General features: G+C 37.6%; 1 protein-coding gene across 12 annotated transcripts in view; it reads right to left on the reverse strand.

Annotated features, from left to right (window-relative positions):
- Positions 1-16,995, reverse strand: part of tanc2b (tetratricopeptide repeat, ankyrin repeat and coiled-coil containing 2b) — a 158,199-nt gene that overhangs the window by 32,269 nt on the left and 108,935 nt on the right. For all 12 annotated transcript variants that reach the window (XM_028029480.1, XM_028029479.1, XM_028029478.1 and 9 more), the window contains 2 exons: positions 7,173-7,356; positions 5,776-6,024 (listed from right to left, as the gene is read on the reverse strand). In XM_028029480.1, coding sequence (XP_027885281.1) covers positions 5,776-6,024; positions 7,173-7,356 — 433 coding nt within the window. The remainder of the gene's footprint in view (positions 1-5,775; positions 6,025-7,172; positions 7,357-16,995) is intronic.

Below are 16,995 nucleotides of genomic sequence, written 5' to 3' on the forward strand. Positions count from 1 at the left end.
ATAAAGGTTAGCTACTGGCACTTTAAGTGCCTTGCTCTTTTTTTTTCTTTTTAAATCTGATTGACAGGAATTTATCATCACACCTCAATGTGGATAATAGAGGTCCTGTAGTGTCCTCCTATCTTGACTTGGAGAAAGTCTGGTGCAATAAAACATGAAGTCCTTCCTTCCAAGTAATAATGTTTTATTTTTTCTAACACAGAGAGCTAGATAAAAACCTATTTAAGTAACAGAAAACACAGAATTTCAAAAATGAACAATGTTTCTGAAATGGTTCATTGTGACGTTGGTGTACCTCAAGGCTGTATATTCGTTCCTTACACTATTCAGCTGCTATATCAATAGTTTCCCATTGACATAGCAGTGTGTGTGTGTGTGTGTGTGTTTGTGCATTTGTCCACCGACATAAATATGACATTTATGCTAACAGTACAGAGGAATATCTATATGTAGAAAACAAGCAACAAGTTAAAGAATACATTTTCTGAACTGGCTGTAAAGTTCATCTTTACATTTTAATAAGACTGGGAAGTGGTGGCCTGGCTCAAAGGGACAAAAGCAAACAGAAAGTTGTGGTGAGCACTGTAATTTTTAGGCAGGGGAAGATTATAATAAAATGTGAATATTAGCTCTATAATATAAATACATTTCTCTGTCCCATTTTTTGGGGGGGACAGAGAGCTAACATTTTATGCAAGTCAGCCAGGAAGAATGAAAACTTCTTTGTGTCTGTGTTGGAAATCGGATAAGGACAGACAATTAATACTACTGATCTGTCAGTGAATTCAGATGAAAATTGGCCTGGATGTTTGAACGGCAAAGACCTGATAAGATCAATTGCTTTTAATTTTTCATTCTAAATATATAAAGACAGATGAACATTCAGACTCCTCAACTGACATTAAAATGCCAAAGTGATTTGGACTTTTGCAGGAGCCATCTTAGATCAGAAATTTACTCCTCCAAGTACATTGGGCAAATGTTTTAAACTACCCTAACCTTTTTATACATAAGGAGAGTAAACTCCAGGTAAATTTAACCTGAGAACATCAGCATATTGTGTAGTGATTATATACACATATATATATGTGTATATAATATATGTGTATATAATATATATATGTGTATATATATATATATATATATTAAAAAAAAATCTAAAAAAAAATATATATATAAAAAAAAAATCTAATTGTAATTAAGATCATTTTTAATTAGCCGAGCAGAAAGTGAAAACATAATCTAAAATAGGTAGACATGGTTTCACTATACAATACCTGTGGTGTCATAACTCAGAGTGAAAATACCAGTTTGAATTTCCTGAATTTCCTCTTTGTGGGACAATGAATGCTTTTTCTGTTCTGTTCACTATTATGTAGATTTTAAGGCAATGTTTAAGATGACCTATTTTCTTTTACTTAGAAAAGCTCACCAGGCACCTCACAGCTTATGACGTGTAATTGGTGTTGCTATTTTTATGTTTACACAATAACTGTCAGTTTTTTCTGCCTTTTAAAAAAATGGCTCCTTAATCCTGTCATAAAACAGTACAAATCTGTAAAAACATGTTACTTTAAAACCCATTTTGCCATTTTTACACCGTCTCCTCTGTACGGTGATTCAGTAAGGTTATTGAGAGAGTTCTCCGATAAGTTTAGTGTAATAACAATCTTACAGGATGGGATGTTGTTTCTACAAATGGTGGGGAGCTTCACTGCCACAAACCAGTTTGTGCCATAAACACAAACTGGACGACACCTGTGTGTGCTTGCATGGCGCTGCTACAGGGTGGCAGGTCTGAGCAGCCCACAGCCTCCACCTGGACAGTGCAAAAGCATGCAAAATTTTTTCTACTGAATTTTATCTGATTTCAGTTGACTGAGAGACCTCCAACCCCTGTTAGACCACTTTAATCCGTAGCTGTACACTGTCTGAATGAAGAGAATCTAACAAGACAAAGTTTTTATTCCTAAATTAAACGCACGGGTTGAGCCAGAGGACAAAAACAGCTGGCAATTATTTGCAATTGTATTTACTTTTAGGGGGAGCATTGTATTTCACTACGCTCCAAGCTTAGAAGTATGTTTCTGGCATCTCGTTATCAGAAATTTAAACCACAGGAATTGTATGACAGAACACTGTTTTGTTGTTTTGAAACATTTTAAACACGTCTTATTACCGGTGACCAACCATGTCTAAAAATAGCACACCTTCCACCAGAAGACATGAAGGATCTTGCTTTTTTTTTTTTTAGCTTCAATCAAACTAGGACACCCGACTCTCGCTGCTTAAATATTGACAATTCCTTCTTTTAAAATCTCTCCCCTCGTTTTCACAATTGTAGTCAACTCCTCTCTCTAATATGTTCTGGCAACACCATCCAGAGAGAAAGTACGATGAGCATACTTGGTCCTAGTTTCTGCTTCCTCCATATCCATCTTTCAGCTCTACCAACGCACATGCCTGCATTAGGTAATAGAGTAGCCCCCTCACTCCTCATTCCTCCCTGGTCGCCTTCTGCTCCGGCTTCGCTTTTCTCTCCCTCCCTCTCCGCACATCAAAGAAAGTCTCTCCGTCACTCTGGGGGATAGAAATGGTTAATGCCTGGGGCTTTGATGTTCCTCTGCTGGGTGAGCTCAGCCAATCCTCGGCCCGCGCTCGCCTCCCATCCCTACATCATCTAATAATTCTTTGTGGAGGAGAGACAGCAGTGTGAGAAAGAAGAGATTATGAAACACTCTTTCACTCCTCTTCCACATATATCCATCTCTCTCTCATAAATATGGAGTTCCTGTCCCTCTGAAAAACACAAACGCCTTCTGAAAAATCATCACATCTTTTCCTCCCCCCCTCACCAAATTGCCTAACAACCTCATTTCTATTTTATTTTCATCATCTGTAGCTAGCAGCGTGTATTTTAAAGCTGTTGCAGGCTAATTCGGTGCCATTTGAAGACGTGTGTCGGAGGGCAGAGATGAAAACGAAGATGAATCCTTTAACCCCGGTTGCTCTGCAAGAACGTCAGTGTCAAAGAGCAGAACATGAGCAGCATGCAGACAGGGTCACCACTCCAGTGACATACCTGAAGAATGTACAAGTTTTCACACATACAGTGAAATCATTATTACATTTAAGGGGAAAAATGACTTCTAAATTTGGCACGAAATGTGAAAAAAAGTTTTTTTGTTTTGGAAAACTGAGTTCAGTTTCTCTAGTTAACTAGTACTTGTCTGACAGCATGAAGTAGGGCATAATATCTCAAAAAGCAACACACGGAGCTGTGAGGCTCCAGCAAACCACAATGAGAGCCACAATCCACAAAGGCAGAGAACACTGAGCAGTGGAGAACCTTTCCAGGAGTGGATGGGAGATACCAAAATTACTGCCAGAAAGCATCTACGACTCTTCAAGACGACATCTAAAGTCCTGCAGGTTTCACTTGCTTTAGTAAAGATCAGAGTTCAGGATTTGACAATAGGAAAGAGACTGGGGAAAAAAATGGCATCCGTTGGTGACTGCAAAGGAAATAAACACTGCTGACAATAATCAATAAGAAGGCTCATCTCAAAAACAGCCTCACGATTCCCAACACTTTTGGGAAAATACTCATAATAATAAATGTGGAATTTTGGTGGTTTATGGGCCACGCGATGATTTGCTGCTTTGGGTCTTGGAAAACTTGGTTAGTTGATGGAAACATGAACTCTGCTGTCTAATAGAAAATCCTGAAAAAGAATGCTAGGCTATCAATCTTTGACCTTCAGCTCAAGCACACTGAAGTTATGGAGCAGAACAACAATTGGAGCGGCATAGACAAAGTCTGGACATAAATTCCACCTAGATGCTGTGGCCTGACCTTCAACTAGCCACTCATGCTCATTAATATCTCTAATGTAGCGCAAGCTGCAGTTAAGCTTAAGTGGCAAATACTTTTTGCCCTCAATAAATGAAATCATAATTTGCATTTACCTACGTCATTATTGGTTTGACATTAAAAATGGGAAAACAGAAGAAATCTGTAGGGGAGCAAATACTTTTCAACAGCCCTGTGTAAACAAACGCTTTTATCCCACTGGGAGTGGGTAGAGTGCATATTAAAGCTCATCATCTGCAACAGAGTCTCTGCTGATTAGAACAATAAAACAATCAGACCCATTATGAGGGCTGCCTCCGTGTTATGAAACTAATTTTTTTTTTTTATTCTGATATGTTACTTTTGGGATTCTTTCACAGCAGCTACAGAAAGAACCTCATATGAATGAGACCTTTAGAAAAACAAATGCCAGCTTTATGCTATGTGATGTTCCTCTAGCCGCAGTATGTAATTCTGCAGAAGCAGTTTTCCCAGACAGTGTTATTCAGCTCTGCGGTTTCGATCTACACCAGAGGGCTGAGAGAGCTTAAACAGAATGTCACTGTGGATTTGCTACTTCCCAGAATTTTCATCATCGCTGTATAAACGCTAAACACAACAGCAGTTTAAAACTTCAAATTTGAAAGAAAAGATGTTGAAAAACTACATAAACAAACAACCAACCAGCTTTGGAGGAGAGTCGGTTAGTTGTTTTACTTTGTAAATATCATATTTAATGGCTGAACATTCTGGCTTTATACCTCAAACAATGAATGACATTGTTGTAATTAATTGCACATCTCTATTCAGATCAAGCAGAGGAAAAATAATGGGATCATAAACCGAAACAACAATTACTACTTCGTTGCAGCTCTTCTGTATTTCTGACAGCTTGAATTCTTTGAGGCAAAGACTCTCTGCACAAATGAAAAACAAAACTCTTCATCAAGCAGGTTCAAACTAGGGCTGGGATGACTTGTTGGTGTAATCAATGACACTGACATCAATATTTTTTAATCAACCCATCAATTTTTAAACCAAGATTTATCCATGTTCCTCAAAGCTGCTTGGTGTGAGAAGAAAAACACACTGACCTTAAAATTGTAGAAATCTTATGGCGTATGCTTACAAGAAAAGCCAATAATTGAATAACAAAAAGTAAGTCTTCTGATTCAATCAGAACAAGGCAAAAAGCTTGTTGATGGCATCAAGGAATAGTCAGGGTGTATTAATATATTTGAGCTTGTATGCATATGTCTGGCCCTGTTTGGATACCAGGAGATCCACAAATTTAAACTTGTGAACCCAGTTTCTCAAGTTACATGTGTAATCATGATGAATGCATGTGAACTTGTGGCCGAAGCTGAATCATGTAAACACATTGAGGTTTTAAGAATAGCAGGCAGATCCAGAGCTCGCTCAGTATGACCCAAATACATGAAAATAGATTAGAAATTGAACTGCTACTTTTCATCTTAATTATAGCAACAAAAAAGTGTTCTTAATATACAATTATTTTCAAAAATTCACAAGCCAATCAGAGACAAGTTAGTGAGAAATTAATTTCAGACAATTTAAACTTTTAAAGCAATAAAAACACGTTTGACTGACAGTCTTAGTTTAAAACATCTAAAGTGTTTTAAACTAAGACATCAAAGAAATTCATCAATGCATTAATGACTCTTCTCACCAAAAAACCAAGCAGGGTTGAAAGGAAAGGAAGCACAGAAGGAGTCAACAAGAGGACAAGACGTGACTGAACGGCAGCACTTCAACACAATTTTTCTAGAACAAATAATTTGCTCTGGAGTGGTGTGTACACCACGTTTAATCCTTGTGAATCACCGCTCGGAGAAACCTTTGCCACACACCGTTTGTTTGGTTTTAAACAGGAGGAAAAGGGGAAGAGGAAGGAGACTCACCGGCCACAGAATTGGGACGGGGCATGAGGTACAAAGGGATGGAGTGAGCAGAATGGGAGGACATGCTCTCCAGGTTGCGCTCAGGGATTTTATTCAGGCTGAAGGTGGAGGCGGTCATGTTTTCATCCACCCTGTATAGGAACGAGTCCATGCCTGATTTCTGGGACTGCCACAACTTCAGGTTCCCTCGCGAGCCCTCGCTGTATTTGCCGCCTCGCTCCATGTTCTCCGAGTAGCTCGTCAGAGTAGCTGGGGAAAAAAAAAAAAAAAAAAAAAATCAGATAGCGATCAAACGTTTCAGGCCATTTCTCACACTTTCTTTACAAATCCGCTTCCCTATAGGTCTGATTTCACATTTGTTTACTGTTGCTCTGAATCAATATTGTTGTGCCAATGTTTTTTTTCTTTTTCCATCTAAAACTGCAGGTGTTTGCCATTGTTGCCAGGAAACAATGATGGCACCTGTTCTGACATCTGAAAAGTGCCTCACATCGGTAGGCATTTCAGCTCTCCTGTTGTCTCTTAAATAATGCACAAAAGCTACAGATGAAGTCAACATTGGGTACCTGAATTAGTTTCCAAAGGGAAAAGCAAACCAGGTACTTGTACTATACACCACATTCAACAATCCCAGCGGGTCTGGTTTTACTCTAAAGAGAAATGTTTCACATTTGTAAAGCAGATTACTGTTTAGAAATTAAACAGTGGATAATTTTAACTTTACATTTTATTGTTTTAAATCCAGCTTCAATGTGTTGTAATTATTCTTTTAAGAGAAACACTACTGGTACCAAAAGTATTCACTCATTTGCCTTTACACACATATGGACCTACGTGACGGCCCATTCTTAAGTAATTTGTGAGGTCAATACAGGCTAGCAATGCCAGTCATGTTTGTTCTGATGCTGCTTTTTCAATTAATCAATGTTGCTGAAATGGGAATAATAAATTGTACTTTTCTACAGCAGCTAGATAGACTCCAGTGCAGAAAAGTATTAACACTATTTGCTTAAACACTTGTTTATTTCCCAATCTCATTGCATGTTTTCCTAATATTGACTCGTCCTACTGAAGCGTTAAGAGTTCCTTTCACTGACAGGAGCTGAAGACAACTCCTGAAAAACATATTCCCTTGTGCATCAAACGTTACACTTGACCCAATGAAGAATGACAATCACCATTCTTCTAGCAATTGCTAAACCCAGAGTCTTGCATTAGATTTATAGTCACAGATGTCTAAATCTTCACTGTGGAGAACGTAACACCACAGCTCTTGAGTCCAGTGCTGATGTGCTTTTCACCAATACGTACCAAGTTTTGACTTTCTGATCAGAGTGAAATTACAGCACAAATATTTATCTTGGGAGAGTCTATGTAAGCACGCTGGCATATCTCACCTATAATCCCGCTGTCTCTGCTCTCCAGTGTTGAGGTGGGGCTGGTGACAGAACCGTAGGCACAGTCCTTGTTGCCGGCCTGGCCCGACATGGCTGTGGGGAGGGTGGAGCAGGGGCTGCCTGCAGGCGGAGAGGCAGTGCTGCTGGTCAGGGTGGAGCAGGGGCTGATCCTCTGGTTCTGGCCCTGCCACAAACACACATTAACAGGTTTTGTTCAAGCTTTCTTTGGCTCCCCCCAAAAAAGTGGGAATGAATAAAATAAACGACAATGTTTGAACTTTTATTATCTGACACATTCAGAAGGAAAAAGTCATTTCAACATTTCAGTTTTCAAAAGCTTTGCCGCCCTGCTGCTTTTGCAATCTGAAGTCCAGCTTTCTTTGGATTGTTTCCCGAACATGTATGCAAACGCACGCTGTGTCACAACAGCAATAAATCTTCAATCTTTAATCATCAAGTGTAAATTAGCAATGGGCTGCTGTCAGATTCACCTAGAGCAAAAATAGCACTATTTTACACCATTGTTGTATTAACACTAAAAAATAAACACAAATAATACATAAGATAAAATCAATTATAAAAAAGAAAAACAAAAAGACCATAATAACAGTGCTGCTCACTGCCCAAATTTTTTACAGATACAATAACACTATCTGCTCTATTTATTGATTTTTTTTATACGTAAGTGAAAGCAAAAGTGCAAAGTAACCACCTGCTAAATTTTGTCATAGCTTTCTAGTGATTTTGCTAACAATATTACACTGTTTTGTATAGACTAACACAAGATTAACAAAAAACAAGTTCATATTAGTTAAAATATTTTCAATAAGCTGAATTTGTGGTGCTTTCATTTGAAAAATGTTATTAAGAAAGAAAAAACAAGAAAAAAACAAACAAAAAGAGATCAACCGGCATGTTGTTGATTTAGGTTTTTTCCACACTCATAATTTAGAAAATCAAAATCTAACAAATGTCAAAGCTTTTAAATCCTCTGACTTCTAACTATTGCTCATGTAATCATGTAATCATTACCCATCAGCTGCTGAGAAATTGTACAATTACAAAGACTGATCCCCTGAAACATTTTCAAGATCAGTTTTTTTTTTTTCTTTCCCCCCACTTAGAGTTTCTCTACTTGTTAAGAAAGATAAACTATCACAGATGGTGCAGGCCAAATTCTGCTTTACAAGACAAAAACATTCAGAACAAACCTGTTGTGCATAATAAAAAGCAAATTGAACACCCCCCACAAACCACTGCATGAGACCTTCTGGAAGGCATCAGAGAGTTTGGAGTAGCAAAGAAGTTTGCAAACAAGCCTGATACATTTCTGTCAAAAGCTGAAGCAGCTGGCAGTGATAGCAGTGGTATGTTTGGAGTAAAATGGAGCAACATGTCAAGTAAAGAGCTCCATCTGATCAACATGAGGAAGCAGAGAGAAGGATTTGTGATCGTGTGTGCAGGCACAAGTCCTGCGCCGAAAAGAAATGATAACATTACAAAAGTGCACTGGTAAATAAGATGTTGAACTGAATATGCTTATTTTTTAGCTCAATCTGCACCTATCAGCAATCTAGTGGTTGCAAACCACTTTTTTTGTCTTTCCAACCAGAGAACACATGACCAGGTTGCACTGATAACGTATGTGGGGAAGTTCTAAGTGAAAATGATTGTTTACTCATTTCAATATCAGTGACGTGTTTAAAACTGAAGTCAAAGGAAGGCCAGAGATGCACAAAGCTACTAGAAAGGAAGCTGTATGTTCTGTGGAGGGATGTTGGCTGTTTGTTCAGGCTGCTGCTTATAAAAGAGCATGACGTCAGCAGATAACAGCAAGCTAAATATAATGCGGCGAAGGTGCTCTAGTTTATCATTTTCAAGTGTTACACTCTGTCGCTTAACGTGCTGGATTAGAAGATGCAGTCATCTTTTTTATAGCTCACATTTAAGGTGAGGTACCTCTTACTCTGAGGGTAATACACACAGATTGATATTTACAGTCAAGAAGCTAACTGTGCTAACCAAGCAAACTATGCTGTTATTCTAGATCATTTATGTAAAATGCTAAAGACAGTAGACAGTCATTTTGTCTTTAAGAAAAAATAATTCCATTACGCTGCAAAGCTCTGGTACACCGATTCTCTCACATTGTGTGACATCACCTCTAGTTCTAATATGAAAACTGACCAATCACAAAAAGCTCCTTAAGGATCCTGTATAGTTACGATAATTCAATGGTGACTTAAAATCCGACACAAAAATAAATAACAGCTTCTTCCTCTTTAAGAGTAAGCAGCATAAAGTCATTTCAAGATGATGTCAGAAGAAAATATGCAGAATTTCTTGTATTTGTACAATATCTCAGTCCAGTAATATGGAGAATTTTACTGTGTTTAGTGTTTGTGTGTCGTTCAGGAAGGAATGAAACAAAACCCAGTTCCTGTTTACAGCTGTCAAATGATTAACTTTATGTTGACTTTTTTACCAGAAGAAAATGCAAATAAAAGAATAAACATATGAATCTCACTGTTTTAACTTTTCTGAAAAAAGAAAAACATATTTTGATTCTAAAAACTTTTGGTATAGAAGTTTAAAAAATATGTAATAAGTTCATAAGTTTCCAGTAGTTCATAGTCACTTCACTGAGATGCTGGAGAGACTGAAGTTTGTTCTAGCTTTAAGGAGCATGAACTCATCCCCACCTATTGCTGCCCACTGACGATCATTTTGGTGAAAGTCTCCTAAGCTTTTTACTTGCTTACAAGGCAGCTAAGCTCAGCTCCTTGTATACATTTCTAAACTACCATGGTGCTAAGCTAAGCTAACCTGTAACATGTCTGTAAAGCAGCTGACTAAACTTCTACTAAATTTAGAGGATATTTATTCCAGATTTTTTGTTTATTCTAGACTTTGTTGATGAAATAAGCCAACCAAGGGTAAATCTGAGCAAGACCTGTGAAGTAAATAAATTCAATACGGTTCAGTATATTTTTTCTGAGTTCAAGATGGCCAAACTTAAATAGCCATAGAATGATGTAGTATTTGGAATAAGACCCTTGGATATAATTGGTTTTAAGTCTTTGTGAAAATACAGAAATACTATAAATCCACAGCGTTTATACACAAAGCTATCATGCAATAAAATTATCAAATCATGCCCTTGAATAGATGATAATCAGGTTTTTTTGGTATTTGCTTTCTTTTGGCACCCTGCAGGGACCTTATTATATGTCAACTCTTGTTAGGAGACAAGCAACCACAGGGGACAAAAATAAAAACACTCTGTTGCAACTAATCTGCTGCCGTAAACACCCACTGATTCCATCGTACGTAAAAACACACAGCTGCCCCAACTCAAAAGACACAAACATGCAGCTTCCACAGAAACGCCAGGATGCTGTGAGAGATAAAGTGGCTATATTTGACTGCAACAAAGAAACACTCGGAGGTCTCTCCTTATTGGAGCTGTTGATGAGATCGGATCAAGAGTGGGATGAACGCAACTAGACCAGGTTGTGGGGGAGAAGTGATGCTCAAGGCAAATTTTAGTCTAGATTAATTTGTCAGAGGAAGACTGAAGGATCCCAGCAGTCAATTTGTATTGGTGCAGAAAGTCGTTATTTCCTAGACATTTACTTGTATTGATTCATGTGTCAATTACGGGTTGACGGCCTCTCGAGGATCTGGAGAGGAGATAGGCAGTCAATGAATCTCTAGGTTGGATTCATTCATCTAGATTGTGAAGGTGTCCTTCAGAGAGAGACAGTAAACCCCATTATTCTACAAACAGAAAGCCACTCCCACCAGAGCATGAGAGTGAGGGGGCAAGGAATATTTACATGCTCAGTGAATAAATATAGGCATACTTTTTGGATTTTTATTTGTGAAAAGTTTAAAAATATATATTTTATTACATTTTTCTTTTACTTCACAACCACAATCTACTTAATTAAGATTTTACATGACAGACCAACACAAAGTAGAGCATATTTCTACAGTTTAAGTGAACTGGTACATTGCTTTACCAGTGTTTTAAAAAAAATAGTTTCTGAAAAGTGTGGTTATTTTTGCATTCAGCTCCCTTTGTGCTATGAGTTGGTCGCCCTGGATTTATTGACTACAATGCAAATGATAAAATTGCATAACCAACTCTTATGTTTAGGTGACTAAGAAAATCCAAATCTTAACTATTCAGTTTAAAAACGGCCAAGACTTCTTAAAAACAAATAGACGTTTTGTGAAATCAAGGTTTCCACATATTTTTTATTTCATTAAAACTATTAATTTTCTAGACTTGAAATGAAAGAATTATATATAATTTCTTTGATCTGTTATAAATGTAGACATATAAATAAGAGATGCAAAAATCAATCGCCCCAAGACCTTTGGGGCTCTAATCAAATACTGACAAATCTTTTCTTTTTTTTCCCTTTACAAATATTACATGCAGCAAAACTGAGAACTCCCACGGTATGTAGCTTGATGGCATTTTGAGTTTAATGAAAATTTGATAATATGCTTTATTGCATAAATGTGGATGCTCTTGTTATCTTTTCATTTTCTGCATGATTCAATGACAAACTTGAACCATTTTTTTCTCCCTTTGCTTGCTCTTGTCCTTAGTAAAAGAAAAAAAAAGTAGCATGGGGAGATCGTACCTTAAAGAAAATGACCTCAATACCATCCAGGAAACCCCTGAACAGCAAAAATGTTTCATAAAGTTTTATCTGCGAAAGTCGCAGATCCTCAATTCTAGTCGACACACATCATCACTTATAGTGCAACAGGAATTAACCTTTCAGTGTTGTGCTTCTCTGAGACCAACTTAAAATAATGAACCCAGTAATAACTTATCAAACCTCACTGCCTTAAATTCTGTGATATCTTCACTGCAGTGACTGCCTCTCAAATGTAGTGAAACTTACACATGGGAAGCCTAAGACTTGCACCAAGTATAGTAGGCTATTGACCCCCAAACTTGTGAGGGTCTGACCTTAAATGTCTCATGAGAATTGTCAGTACTTGTAACACGGCATCTACTCAGGGAACGAGAGCACAAGAATATAAGAGGCAATTAACTGAACCCTCTGCATGTTAAGGTCACCTTGTTTTGCCAGATGGTGAGGCATCGCAGGCCTCAACTTTTGCACATTTATTCCTGAATTCCCTTTAACCTAGAGGACGGTTTGTATGTCTATTAACTACAGCTTTTTTCCACAAAATGGTACAGAGTTGCAAACACACAACAAGCATCATTTCTACTATACATAAAAAATGAAGACGCATTAAAATTTTACACAGCATTGTGCTAAGCTATGCAGCAAACATTTGTGATACGCAGACCTTTTTTAAATATTGAAACCATTTCCAGGAACAAATAACAAAATTGAAGGTTTTACAAAGTTTTATTTTAGACATTGGTTGCTTGTTTATTCATTTTAAGTAGAAACTGTGCACCTGACCAACCTTGTCTTGAGGTCAGTGGATAAACTTATAGTAGGACAATGACCCTAAACACACAGCCAGAGCCAGAAGGGAAAGGTTGAGATCAAAGAACATGAATGTGTTCGAAAGGTTGAGGCAAAATCTAGGTGGAACACTAATTGATCCCCAATTTGTCTGAGCCTGACCTATTTTTTATCTCCTTGCAAGAAATTGTTTGTCAATAACGTATCCTTTTTTTTAACTGAACATGTTGAAAGAGATGTCTAATAATCTAATTGATGTCTCTGTTTATATTTGAAAAATTACCTTAAACTAGAAACATTCCCATTGAAAAGGAGAGTCTGTTGACTAAAGCAGAGTGGAAAACCAGTCAAACTAATTAAAACATTTAAGACCATCAGAAAGCATAAAAAATGTAAAAATTACTTTAAAGAAGAAATGTAAACAACTAAGGATTGACTCTACACTTTTGCATTATAATATTTGCCATCAGTTTAAAATGTATTAAACGTGGCCTTTATATGTTTTAAGCTAAAGCCAATCTTCTCATCTTTTGTTGCCAATTAAATTTATCATAATAATCCAGAAAACAGTACTTGGGGCAGACATCTACAACAATAAGTTTGTGCCGTGCGCACGATGCAGCGAAGAGCTGATATGAGTCACATCTCTAAAACGAGCCGCTCGAATGAACCTCTCTCAATTTCTACACCCCCACTGGTCTGACAGTGCTTACATCGAGCACAGGCGGTCCATCAGCCTAATCGCTTATTCACACTGTTTTAGTGCAAACCCATACATACGCCTGCATAACACACTTCAGCAACAGGTTAACCGCCCCCTCCTCTTCCGCTCCTCCCCATTTCACCTCCTCTGTGTCTCTCAGCTGCAACCGTTTTCCTCCCACAGTCTGCGAACAATTCATTCCTGTCAAATCAGGTTTAAATAGAGAAACCAGGACATCTGCAGCCGCCCCGCTGCGCCGGGAGATGTTTGTTGCACAACTGTCAAATTCATAAGCAGAAAGGTGATGGCGCAAAAATGTAACCATGAGACACTTAGCATGAGGTGCATCAACCGAGGATACCTGCTACTATTGAACAATGTTAAACCAAGAAATTATAGCTGCATATTTTCTCTAACCAAAATATAATGTTAATTTTATAGGAAGACTCAGATGCGTACAGGCTAATTATTTAGCTACATATTCTTCAACGAGCTGCAGCGAAACCACAAGCCATCGACAAGCTTCTGGTATAATTTGGGATTGGGTATCAAGATCCTTCTTATTTTTAGAACTGGTATACTCATTTTAAATTGGTTGGTATCCGGACACATATTAGCCTCAAGCATTAACACATTTTCAATAAGGCTTGAGGTTAGGGCTGTCATTAGGCCAATGTATAATCCATCCCTACAGCAGTTCCAATGTATTTTTTGGATCACGCTTCTGTTGGAACACCAAAGTTTCAACTATATGGTTGTCGGTTTGCGATGATGTTAAAGATTTTCCACCCACTTTGTAGTATATCACTTCCAGTAAAACCTTTACAAATCATCATTTTGATTGACAATCTATACCCCAATTTCACTTCTTCAAATATACTTCTTGTCATTTTGGCCAAGTAGCTCAGTGTTTATCTTTACCAACCAGGAAGTTTCTGGTTTGTTCACACCAGCAGCTGGGAATTTCAGTCAAACTTCAAGTGGTTGATTTTGGAGCAGGATCTACTTTCTCTTAGTCAATATTGATGTATAATTAGTTTTACTGCTGGCAGTGACCGTGGTGTTCCATCAGGTTATGGTTCATGGCAGGTTTGGGCCTCGTCGGTTCTCGAGTTGTTTCTAAATATTCCCCCAAAATTTCTGTCTTTCATCTGAGAGATGTAAATTGGTGGCTCTTCCAGATGTTGGCAAAGTAGAGGCACATTTGAATAACTTGTACTTGGGGTACTATTGTTTGAAGTGATGATCAAATATTACAGCTATTTAGAAATGGCTCCAAAAGACTTTCCCAACATCTGTAGACACTCAATTATTCTGTTGAAATGTCCACTGAGTTATTTGGACCTTCCCATAATTCTGAGCTTTAGTCCACCCGAATGTGGTCAAATATAATATATGTTTTGCCTGACCATAGAACATTTCTTAGGAAGGCATGTGTCTGAAAATCTCTGTCATGCTTGAAGTTGTTGATTTTGGGGCAGATGGTTCTTTTTTTTTTTTGATTATATCTAAGTTCATGATGATTTAAAACTTGCTTCATGGTGGAGAGCAAAACAGTGTTCCAACAGTCTCCATTTCATGATAGCCTTCAGCCTTGCTGGTCCCTGGGCTCTTGTTGAATATTTTAATCTTTGATCAAATTTGGGGCTTCTAACTAGACAATTATCCCAAACACAGATCAAAACTGATTTTGGAATAAAGAAAGCAGCTAAAGATCAAGCATCTGGAATGGTCCCAACCTCTATATTATTGAAAATTTATGGGGTAAGTTTGAAATTTGGGTCAGTCTCCTGGAAACCAACCACTTTAATTAAATGAACTCTGCCATTTCTGATAGTAAGATGGGTCAGGTATCCAGCTAGATTCAAATCAGAAGCATGCTGACCATTACAAAGCGTGGTTTCTCTGCAACACAAAAAGTATTCTATCAAATTTCAGTGAGGTTTTATTTATACAATGGAACCTGAATGTATAACTTTGATTAGAGGAAACAATACTAAATTCAAATCTGTGGATGTCTTAAATCTATTAATGCCTATAAAAGGATAAGTCCATCTGAAAATAGTTTAAATGCCTCATTAAGAGGCCAAAATTAATGTGGAAATCATGCCGGTGATGTTTGAATGCTAACATCTCCCCATGTTAGCATTCATGGATAGCTGTCTGACTAGACTGTCTGTAATAAATATGGATGTGTTATCAAAGATGTGTAAGAACTAATCAAAAAGGAGAACGGCAATGAAAATAAATCTCAAGAGATTGATTTCGACATTAAGCATTTCCTCAAGCACCTGAACACAACTTCTCATAAAAGGAAGTGAATGAAATCTAAACACTACAACGCTTTTAGATTTGACCTGTAAAGTATGAAGAACATTTAATCTAAAACAAATCTGTGGTGACTTAACAGTTCAAGACAATACTCTTTTCACTGCAAACAATGAGTGTCAACTATAACACTGGGACACAAAAACACCTTAATGGGAAAGAGATGATAAGGACATCTGATCACCGCTAAGGCATTCTAGGTTTTTTTTAAATTTGAACAGAATTGACAAGTCTTCGTTGTTCAATGAGGAGGGCAAAGAAATGCCATGCTCTTAGCTATACATTCTAATTAGCTTTAAAGAAACATTGAAAACAGAGGCAATTTGATAACATAATAGAAATGAGAAATGCTGTCTGTAATGTCGTTGATGTCCTGGTTTTAGAGGAGGTTTCTTGCTTTTAAAAATAGCAGCAGTCACTATGCCTTCTGTGTGTAAAATAAGTAGAATACAGAGACTGAAACATGTTGGTACATTATAAGGTGTACATTTAAACAATGTTTTAGCTTACTGATTCCAAACAATGCACCAACTTCAACAATGCAGTGCATTTCATCTGAAAATGTCACAAGAAAAAACAAAAAAATGTTTCAAGCTAGCTAGAAAGAGGTAAAAGAGTAGTAATCGTCAAGTCGCACCAACTCTGGCTCAATTCAATGCTTAGCTTCACCACTACAAATGTGGAGGTGTCCTTGGGCAAGGCACTGTCCATCTGAATGAACCACTTTGATTCTGATGTGTTCCCCACGGTCACCTCAAACAACAAGTCTTTGAATGTGGCTGCATTGAGACAAAATCTGAATTTGGTACTCACAAGACAGGTTTTCACATTCTGCTTTCCTGGCCATCCTACCTCAGTGTTTCTGCCGCATCATTACACACTAATCATATTGACTCTTCAGTAATTACTTCCTGGGATAGACACATTTTGTGTTTAAAGGCAGTTTGTAACAGCACAACCAACCCTAGGTGCAATTTGGAGGAGGGTGTGCTTTTCACCTGCTAGAAACCTAATGGATATTGGCTTCTATGTGCAAGCAACTTGAATGTGGTGCAGTACATGCTGATAGGGAAAATATGAATATCCTACAGTGTAATGGGGAGATCGATTTGATCTGTGTCAAAAAATAGCTAGTTATGACACACGTAGCAGCTGTGGTACCAAGAGATATAATTTGGCCAGATACTGTCATTGAGTATGAACCTACAGAAGTCTTTAACTGTGCTGGGAACATGGTAAAATTCACAAATCTGTATAGAGAAGACAGTTACAGTGCTTTGTCAAAAAGGTTTGTTCCATGCTACCTTCTCCTCTGTAATCAATG

This window comes from Xiphophorus couchianus, chromosome 10 (assembly GCF_001444195.1).
Source record: "Xiphophorus couchianus chromosome 10, X_couchianus-1.0, whole genome shotgun sequence".
NCBI classification, from domain to species: domain Eukaryota; kingdom Metazoa; phylum Chordata; class Actinopteri; order Cyprinodontiformes; family Poeciliidae; genus Xiphophorus; species Xiphophorus couchianus.